At 44.3% G+C, this 10,818-nt stretch overlaps 1 protein-coding gene across 5 annotated transcripts in view; it reads right to left on the reverse strand.

Annotated features, from left to right (window-relative positions):
- The window catches only part of SGCZ (sarcoglycan zeta), a 445,512-nt gene extending 437,690 nt beyond the window's left edge, over positions 1–7,822 (reverse strand). For 2 of the 5 annotated variants that reach the window (XM_063402017.1, XM_063402018.1), the window contains exon 1: positions 3,811–7,821. Coding sequence is in view for 1 of the 5 variants with exons in the window: in XM_063402015.1 (XP_063258085.1) it covers positions 3,811–3,849 (39 nt within the window). In the remaining 4 variants the exon portion in view is untranslated. Of the gene's footprint in view, positions 1–3,810 lie in introns of all 5 variants that reach the window. The other 3 variants (XM_063402015.1, XM_063402016.1, XM_063402019.1) reach the window with 3 other exon arrangements.
- Positions 7,823–10,818: the final 2,996 nt, after the last annotated feature.

The raw sequence follows: 10,818 nt of genomic DNA on the forward strand, positions 1-10,818 counted from the left end.
AAATAAAGTGTTTAATTCTTTTGCATATTAGAAGTGGCAATTTCAAGACACTTAAGCACACTATTAATCAAACATCTTTAGATTGTAATGAAGAATTCTCACTGAAGCAGTGCCTTCAAGTAATAAATGGCTTCCAGGATGTTTTTTAATCCATCATATTAATAATCTCACTGTTATCATACATTCAATTACAAACCAACTTTCTTCCCAGAGAAGTGCCAGTGGTTTACACACTACAAGGAATATTATCTCTCTCTAAGACTATGCAAAAATTGTGGTTGCTAAACAAACATAAGAGAAACAGTCATGGTACACATTAGAGGAATTATACATCAAATGAATGAGCAAATGTGAAGGACAAATTCCGTAATAATCTATCCAATATCAGTGCAAATCACAAGTCAACAGGGTCCAGCAAACACAAATGCCTCCTAACTCTTCTTTGCAAATGATGGTCGATTTCAAGCAACAACATGCCTCAACACAGTTTTAAAATACACTAAATGCAAAGCAAGTTAATTTATCATCTTTTATATACATATACAAACTACCGAGGCCTATGAAATGCATAATGCTCATACAACCACATAGTTCAATGAATGTTCAAATTGTAGGTATAGACTTGAATATACATTAGGTAAAAGAAAGCTCTTCACAACACTAAACTCAAGACTACAGTGCAGCTATGATAGAATTATTTAGTTTGTGTACTACTCCTTTAAAACAAAAAACCCACAGGCTTGTGAGTGAAAAAGTCAGAGGAAAGTTCTTGTATGCATCTGAGAGATGTGAGACAGATCAAAGGAAAACCAGAACAGCTCAAAACCTCTGGAAGAGCAGTCTGCTTTCCATACTGATTACTTTCTTCAGGGTTTCATGCACAGACTAGTAAGGGGAAGCACACCTCCTTCATTAGCAGGTGTTGCACACATGATACTTGTTGAGCTTTTCATAAAACCGCCTTTCAAAACGTCTACTATCAACACAAATAGTTCAGAATTCATTACAATCAGTGCAATAAATAACACAGATTTTGAATTTGTATTTAATACCTGATTTGAAATGTATGGAAGCCTTATATATAACATAGTATACATTTTCAGTGTCTATTACTATTATTACTATTTTCTTTAGAGACAACACATTTGATTTTGTTTTTTTAGGGAGATTGTCACTATTTTGGTTTTTTTTGCTTACTAGTATATATTTGTCATAGCAGAGGAAAAACCCAGTATCAAGAAAGAGAGTGTCCAGCCTATTTCCAAAATTCTTGGCAAGCTCTGCTGCGACAAGCTGCTACCACATTTGACATTATTGACATGAGCCCTCCGTGCAGTGTGGTGTGGGAGTCCACTCACCCAGACACCTCCGGACCTCTGGCTGCCTGCTGTCTGTGTGCCCTGACTGTCTCTTTATCCTGGCAAGGAGCTGTGTCGGCCCGGGGGAAAAGGAGTGCAGCACTTCACCCCTCCTGAAACTACCCAGAAACTGATGAAAGCTTTCACGACTTGGAGCAACACGGGTGATACTATTTACTGTGCCTAACTTACAGCGAGGTCACGGGCAGGGAGCTTCCTAGACCGCTATGAGCTTTGCCCCCCACCTTGTATTCCTGCTGGTGGGGGAGCGGCCGGACGGCTGGCACTGAGAGGAAACCCCAGCTCGGCGGAGCCGGGCGCGGAGGCGCTCCTGCCCGCGGCGCGGCACGCCCAGCGCTGCGGGCGGAGCCGCTGCCGGCGGGCGCGGCGCCGGCGGCCGGGCCCGCACCACCCCCTGCCGGCCGAGCGCCCGGCTCCGCGCCCGCCGCGGGATCCCTGCCAGCGGCCGCACATCCGCGAAACACCCGGGAAAGCCAGGAAGTGCACCGTGCCAAAGCGGCTGGTCCCGGAGAGCTGACCAGACCCTAACAGCGTCTGCAGAAATGCCTCCTTTGGAAGCTTTGTCATCCTTATGAGCGGAAAAGGTAGGGAGGAGACGATGAAATTGCCGATGCTTACTTCTCAGCTGCTTCTTTGCTCAAGGTCGCTCAGCCTGTACACGCTGCAACACGAGTCCTAATTGCAGCGCAGATAACTACGGGATAGCTGGAAAACCCCTGCTCTTCAGCCTAGGCTGGATGCCCTGATCACAGCGGGACGTGCCTCACACAATTCATGGAAAGTGCTGCCCTCTTGTAGCATAACCATATTTTCTTTAAAGACCCTTTAAAAATAATCCGGCACAATAAAACTTTTTTCTCCCCCTTAATCGGAAGACTCGTCTCCTGCCTTCCCCGCACCAGCTGTCTCCTGTGAATCCCGTGCAGGCTGAGGCAGGAGGGAGAGGACTCCCCGGCAGAAGCGTTTGCGGCGGGGAAGCGCCGGGAGGATCAGCGGCTCTCGAGCAAATCGTTTCATGGTCATTCCTCTCCTGCGCTTCCGTCACCTCAAATACTCAAACAGCCCTACAGTCCTGGGGTGCCTTTCCCTGAGGAGATTGGTAGAAGTTCCGAGCAAGACTGGGGGAGTGAATATATTTATTCAGTACTTTCAGCTCCCGTTCATAGGGAAAGGAAGGGAGCCCCAGCAGCACTTCAGCGCTCGCCAGTTTACCTTCCCAGAGGCAAGCCCTTCTCAGCGGCGGCGGGGACGCCGGCGTCCTGAGGGGGTGTCCCGCGGATGGCCGTGCATGAGGCGGCGGAGGAAGGCTACCCTCCCCTGCCGCTCTCATCGCTGCTTCGGTGCTACCTCCGCCGCCACCCCGGCGAGGTGTGCGTGTGTCCCGCCCCTCCGGCTTGGCCGTCGTTTCACTCCGGCTCAGCGGCCCCGCTAGGCTCGCCCCAAGCGCCCGCTCCCTCTCTGCTGCCTTCCTGAGCCAGCCACCCTCTTTGCCGCGTATAGATTGATAGAGAGATTTATGTTATTATCATTAGGATGATGATGAGAGGATGATGATGATGATGATGATGATTTGAGCCAAATTCCGCTCAGGGCCGGCTGGGGGGAGTTGGCAGCAGGTGTAGGAAGGCTCCATCTCTGCAAAGGAGCATGCTCAAGGTTCTCAGGCATGTTCCTTCAGCGGGGAGGGAGCCAGAGCTGGGCCGGGGGCGGGGGGGAGCACAATCCTCCCGGCTCGCTCCGTCCTAATGCAAACTTTGATTGTACCAGCGGCCCCCGGGCCCGGCATCCAGCGCCGCTGTCTCAGCTTCGCTCGGCTGCGGGAACCGGACGCCGCGCTGGGGCGAGCCGTGAGGGAGGGTGGAGCGGCGGAGAAAGGTTTTCCCGTCGCTCCCGGTGGCAAAGGGGGGAGGAAGAGGAAGAAGAGGAGATGCCCAGGCCAGAATGGCTTCAGAGCCAACTTCTGCCGGGAAAGCCGCGGGTCAGTTGCCGCTTCCACCCAGCTGTCCCCGGCGCTGCCCCAGTGCTCATGGACAGCCGAGAGCACACGGGCAGTACCATCAGCACTCCCACCGTCATCACCACTATTACTATTAATACTATCATGACGATGCTGTGGGCCGCGCAGGCAGAAGGGAAGCGGCCACGCTCGGCCGGGGCAGCCGCCCTCCTGCGCTTCCCCCGCCGCGGGGCGGCTGCGCCCGGCTCCGCGCCGCCCGCCCGGGCTGAGGCGGCCCCGGCCCGAGCTGAGGCGCCCCGGCCGGGCTGAGGCGGCCCCGGCCCGGCTCCGCGCCCCCCTCCCGGGCTGAGGCGGCCCCGGCCCGGCTCCGCGCCCCCCGCCCGGGCTGAGGCGGCCCCGTGCGGCCCCCGCGCCTGAGAGGGCAGGAGGGGATCCATCCCCAGCCACAGCGACGGCTCCCGGCGGGTCGCCTACCTTGAGCTCCTCCGCGTCCAGGTTTGCTGATCTGTCCATAGAGCGAAACTGAATGGAGCGGACTGGAAACTACGGAAGTTGTGCCAAAAAAAATAAAGAAGAACAAAGGGGGGGGGGTATGAAGGGAGGAGGGGGAAAAATCTAGTCTCTCAGTTTCCAGCCTAAACTCAGCCTTGTCCTCCAAACCCTGGCAGCTCCCCTCAGTCTCATTCTCCGCGATCACGCCTCCACCGGTTAAAATAAATAAATAAATAAATTTTTCATTTTTTTAAAAAAATAATTCCCTTAAGGATTAAAGCGACAGGTGATCCTTCCCTGGCGAAAGAGATTGGCGTCCTCTGGCAATGAAAGGAGAGAGAAAAAAAAAATCCACTCAGTTTAAAGATTTTTTTTTTCTTCTGCAATAAGCTCAGAAACCGGCGAATCGCTGTATCCCGAGAAAAAATCCTTCCCTGGACAGCATCATGCAGCAAATTTCAAGCAAATGTGTTCAAACTGAAGAGAACAGTCTATGATAAGAGCCTTTCTCCGTTGTGCTACCAGTGTAGTCTGGTAGCTAATTTAGCACCCTGTGAGCGCAAGACATTAGCGATGAACAATTTCGCTGGCAACATAGCAAAACCCCCCAAGTCCTGCATAGGCTCAAAAATTGTTTTGCAGCTAAAGACAGTCTATCAGTAATAATAATATACACACACATACACAAAATAGAAGAAAGTCTGTAGGGTATGGTCTTCTTTGAAGGTTATGCTGGAAGAGTTGGGAGGAAAACAGGAGGTGGATCTCTTGCAGAAGAGAAGGGAGAGAGAGGCAGAGATTTCCCTCTCCGTCCCTGTTTTACTGTCCTTCTCCGCCAGGTGACTGACTTCCCTCCTCTCGGCTCGCGCGAGGGGATTTCTCCAGCTCTGGCACAGCAGCGATTCCTCCCCGAGCAGCCCCGGCTCTCAGCGCCGCCTCCCCGCTCCCCTCCGCCTCGCCTCCCCCGGCCGCTGCCACACCATCCCAAAGGCTCCTCTCGCTGGTGCTCGGGGGGTTTGAATAGCGGGCACAGCCGCCAGTTTAAAATCCAGTACTCCTTTGTATCTGTTTTGTAACTGCTTTGTGTGATAGGCATGTATTATTCCGTATAAAAATGAATATATATATTTATATCTGCAGGTGCGCCTAAATTAATAAGGTGGCGTGGAACTTCTCAATCTTTGGCTTGTAGTGTGCAGTTTTGTGCAGCTGTTTAGTGTATCATTGAGCTGCAGCTGTGATCGAGCAGCCTTTCGATGACACATGTATTAAGTCTGAGACTCTCTCAAGGTGTTACTTTTACTGATCCCCTTTTCCAAAGAATTCACTGTCTTCTAGTTCTCAGATCACTCCAAAGAGAACCAAAATTAGATTTAAAAATTTATATTCCTCCCTACCAAGATTTTATCACAGTCCTTTTTCATAAATCTGTCACTTGCAGTTTTGGAGAAGATTTTTGTGATTTTTGGCTTCCTGCTAACCGTCTTTTGGGGATCTTATTTATGAACTCCATTAATGGCAAACTCAGAAGTATCACTTTCTAGTACTGTTCCCTGCTTTATACTCTGCTTTAAAAAGGATTAATACTCCTGATAATTTGACTTAAGTAGACACACCTAATAGATCAAAGTGTACACTCTGTTTCCAGTTCAGTATAGACTTGTTTGCAGTTTCCAGCACTTCAAGGTTAGTATCTTAAGCCCTGGGTGATGGCCATTGATAGCTGTTTCTGAAGACTGGATATAGCCCTCATTTTCTGGACAACTATAGATGCAAGGCAGATGCAGGCAAATGACATTTCTCCTCTTTGCACAGATTGTACGTGACTTCCAGGTTCATTGTCGATGCATTGTAAATATCATTATTATCATTAACCAAGAATTGCAATTTGTAAAGACTGAACACTCTATCTGGCATTCCCATGTAAACCAGAATGCTCATATCTAAATTAAAAGATTGTCAAAGTGGACTCTAAAGCCACTGTAAGACCTATATAAATTTAAGAGTGTTTTCACCTAAAAGAAAAATACCACTGTATCCACCCATGCCCCCAAATAAGAAACCTGGAGAGACCTCTGTAAGAGACCGTGCTGGAGAAAGGCATCTCTCAGAAGACGCTTCAAAGTCTCTCAAAATGTGTCAATAAGCAGGGTGGGTAGAGGAAGGGACTGCCCCAGTGAGTGAGACCAACCAGGGGACATATCCTGAGAACACCTTGGTGCCCCTAAGTAACCCCCTAGCTGGTGCCACTAGGTAACCAGAAGACTCCTAAGCCTCTTCCTGGATCCATGCCTCTTTGCATGGCACTTAATAGATCGACAAGTAGCTGAACAAAATGCAACTTTATAAAAACAGAAGACCAAAGACCTGCAGCACCTTGATCTTCTGCTGACTTGTTGCTCCTAGACTGTGGAATTTTGTGGATCTTGCACTCCTCAATTTGTTTTGATATTGGCACAAAATCTGTGGCAATGTGATACATTTAAGAATCCTCTGCTGAATTTGGCTGATTTTGGCAAAAGTTCAGGGGAGAGACAAGGAAAATTGAAAAAGCACTCATATAAGCTTAACTTCCTTAGTAAACAAGACAAAAGAAATTGATTTTGACAGTTCCTTGAAGAATCCTTTAAAATATGTTTCACTCCTCATAGTTAATATAGGCTAACAAGTGGCTTTAAAAGTTCTGGGTTATTGTTGCTAAGGCAGGCATGCCAAACTTGATTAATACCAAACTTCTAATTGCTTCAGATATCTTAGGGTTTTTTTATCTTGTGTATAATCTGTAAGGCATTTCTTCTCGTGGCAGGTCTCTAATTCACAAGACAGGGCTGGCGTTTTCATCCTCCTTATTCAAGCATGGCCCTATGTCTAAGTTGTTGCATATGGTGTGGAATTATTATTTTTGTTAAAGAATGCTTTCTGTTTCATTCAACACTGTTAACAACTGTGTTCGGCATAAGTATCAACACAAAATTTTGCAAACTTAATATGGGGAAAAACTGAAGCCAAGCCAAAAGGCTAGATCCAAAAAGGAATCAGAAAATCTTTAAGCAAATCAGAACCTGAGGTCTGGAAATGACTCCTGAATGTGGTTCAGATGAGTGTCTGGAAATAAAAAACTTGAAGAAAGCAGCAGTCTGCAAACTCGCCAAGGAGTGACCTTGACCCTTGATTCAGCAGGTCAACATGTGGTAGACCAGTGAAGGAATTATATTATTTTGTGTAAATCCAGCTACCTTAGGTACTATTTCACTTTTGTTCATGTATTCATCTGATAATTGATTTTCCCAGTTTTGGGGTTTTTTCCCTGCTAAGAAGTCACTGCGAAAATGCCTAGTCCTTTGTCTTTCTTGTCCCCCAGCCTTCCTGGTATGGAAGGCTTTCCTGGTAAGCATAATGAAATATTATAAATCCAATATAATAAAAATTGTGTTGTCCGAGTATAATTAAAGGGTGTATGGCAGGAGAATCCTTGAAGAATAAGCATCCTTAAAAACTGAGTGCTCGACTTTGAACTACTAGACTTAGGTTAAGGTCAAGTGTAGGTTATTTTTTGGTGTTAGTCTTCTAGACTGGTTATTTTTCCTTTTAATTGGGCTAGAAAGACTTGCTTTCTCCTGATGTACATTGTACATTTTTTTAGCAGAGTGGATTCTGAAATACAAGAGCAGGATAGAGAACGTATGGAAGACTTCACAATGGTCACTCAGATCAGAGCAGCATTTTACCCAGTAAAGAAAAGTTGCCTCCTGAACTTAAAAGAATTAAATTCTGCGGCCATTTAAGACTGCATGGAAACAACAGGGGAGCATATTTTCCTAAATATGCAAAAGCACTTTTATAATCATAAGGTATTAGCAAGCTAATGTAGAGATTGCAGCCAGCTCCCCCTGTGGTACATCCAAACACTGAGCAAGTGCAGTTCGAATCTGTGCATGGAGCAGGTAAAGAAGGTATAGCTTTTTAGCAGACTCATGCTTTTTTAAACAGGCACAGTAGTTTCAGTAGTGGGTAGCTATCGTGATTTCTTTCTCTTTCCAGAGACGGAGAAATGAGCGCCACGATGTCCCAAACAACATTGCACAGAGTGCTTTGTCTTCTCATCAGCACATCTATCTCATCTTTGGGAATCACTTTTTCTCAAATAGAGGACTTTCCAAGACAGGGTCACCTAGAAGATCATCTGGAGTGGGCTTGTCTTCTCAAGGCACAGATAACTTACTGGGTGCCTTTAAGCTCTCTGATAGCCCACGTGGGAAGATAAACACCACTTCTCTGGAAAAGGTGTGAATCGTCTTGGGGAGTTTCCTTCTGACTGCACTGGAGTTCCTCAGGTGACTGAACCTGGGGCCACATACTCAGTAACTTAATACAAATACAATTGAATTAAAGCCAGAGTCACACATGTGAATATGAAAAAAGTTGTAAATCATTATGAAACCATGGAAAATGATGGAGTCTATCATAGGGAAACCACAGGCGTTAGTCTTTCTTATTTCTCATTTCTCATCCTTTTAAAAAAGAGTGGAAAGTTTCCTAATGTACTGCTAGTAAGAATTCAAAATCTAATATAACTCTTTTGATACATTTCATAGGGATTTTACATTTCAAAGAAACCGAAACCCACCAAAACTCCTAGACCCGCAAACCCATCATTTCAGGCCAGGGATGTAGATTCAGCATCAAACATGAGAAGAGATGAGTAGTAATATAGATCTTAGACATAATGACTAAATTTTTCCCAAATTAAAAGGGAAATCTGTATACCTGAAAATGCTTTTTTATGGTATTCCACAACATATAGTTGTTGGGTTTTTTTTTAATAGCGACTGTCAGGCTAACACAGGTATGTGTGTGTAACATTATAGTTGCCTCTCAGGAAGAGTATTTGGAATAACATAAAACAATTGGGCTGAAGGTACCAAACTGTCTTCCATGCTTCAGAATCCATCTCAAGCCAGAAGGAATAACTTTCTTTGGCCTAGCAAAGGCTGCAGAGGGGCCTGTAAACCATTACTATGCCCTGGGGCTCAAGAGATATAATAAAGAACTCTAACACTAGAATAAGTAAAAAGAGCAGAGAGCAAATAAATGTTTCCCATTAGCTGTTATGTTTAGCATTATCATGTGAGCAAATAAATTTGTTGGTAACAAAAAGGTCTAAGACTCATCTCATTCTTCTACTCACTGCAGAAGTACTTTTATATTGAGCAAAAAATGGTATATTTAAAGATACATTGTGACTGATGGTCTGAATTTGCATTGAGTTGGAATTATTATGATCATGGATACAAATGAATATAGTGACAGCATCATACAGTATGTTGCTCTATAACTTGAGGGTTATGTAACCTTTTAAAGGACACCCTTCTTCATCATCCTAGAACACTTTACAGATCTTTGAAATGTATGAATGAAATCTGAAGGCTAATAGGAAAGACAGAGAAATAAAGGCAATATTTAGATCAAATTAATAACAAAAAAGCCTTAGGAGATGAAGTAGTTTAACTTAATTAGGCTGGGAAGGCCAGGTTTTCCTTCCCAAAACTTTTGTGCTTGCCCTTCTCACTATTGCACCTAATCCAAATAACTTTTCACATTTTTCTCCATCCCTATGCCATTTCTTTCTCATTTTCCAGTCTCCACCACTAACTTTGCATATTAAACAAAGTTACATGTGATGACTCCAGTATAAGGCATTTTTATAAGCTCATACAGAGGAACTTAAATTTTAATATGACTACTTTCGATTTTGTCCACTCTTAGAAGTTGATATTCAAATATTGTCTATCAAACTTACAGTTCCCTGAGGCATTAGAAATTGTGCAGGAAAGATCTGTGTAAGTTTATGAATTGAAGAGTCTGCAAACTATTATCACAAAGTAATCCAAATTGCAGCGCAACAGTTTGGGTATTCAAAAAAGAATGTTCACACTTCCAGAACAACAAAGCACAATATTTCTGCATCTCATAATTTCAGATATTCTAGTAATGTATAATCCATATGCATATTTTTAATGCCTACAGATTCCTGAAAAGCTAAACTTCCTAGCAAAATTATTCACTGACCTCTAACAAGCAATGCAGGCACTTTAATGAGTAAATATGCAAATGTATAATTAGGTTGAAAAATCTGTAAACTTTTAGCTACAATAAAAAAATATGCTGTGAATTCAGGAAAAAAATCCCACTTCATGTAGGAAAAAATATTGGTATTCCAGAGCACTGCTTAGAGAAGCTGGACATTTCCATAGGAAGGAAATAGTTTCAGAGAAGGTTCAGTTTCATCAGGAGGCAAGTGCTTTTTACAACAATGATATTTGGACTGAAAGCTCTTGAGGACAGAGACCTTTTCTTTTTAATATCTGAAAAGGGCCATGCAAAGATACATGTATACATTAATATTTATTACACAAATATTAATAATATTTCTGGATGAGGAGCATACTTTCACAAAATCATGTTACTTTACAGCTCTGAATGTAAACATAACAGTGTTATAATGTTAACTAGAGCTATTTCAGAGTGATACCAAGAAAGACCTGGGTGCTGTGTGTTGGCAATCTGTACATATTTGTAAGTCAGATTTCTGAGGGTAAGGGATTTGTGGGGTTTGAGATGCTGCATGTTTGTATGTGTGCATGGACATCTCTCTGAGCCCCATTAGCAACCTTTGAACGTAATGAACAACTTCAAACTGCATTAATTGAAGTCTTAAATAGATCTTCCCACATACTTGTAAAAGCAAAATTGAAACGGGAGAGAACAAAGGCTGTGCTAATGCCTTCACTGAAAGGACATCTGCAGGTGAAGTCAGTGTACTTTAGTAGGTATCCAGAAATCTATAGCAAAACAGTGAGAAGCTTTATGCATAACTATGCTGCTATCAGACACTACTCAGTCAAACTTGGTGCCCCTTACTAATCCTCTCTTATGTAACAGGAAACAACCTGACAAAACCCTTTTTTTGCAGTTACCTTTATCTCCTCA

This window comes from Prinia subflava, chromosome 7, assembly GCF_021018805.1.
Source record: "Prinia subflava isolate CZ2003 ecotype Zambia chromosome 7, Cam_Psub_1.2, whole genome shotgun sequence".
NCBI classification, from domain to species: Eukaryota; Metazoa; Chordata; class Aves; order Passeriformes; family Cisticolidae; genus Prinia; species Prinia subflava.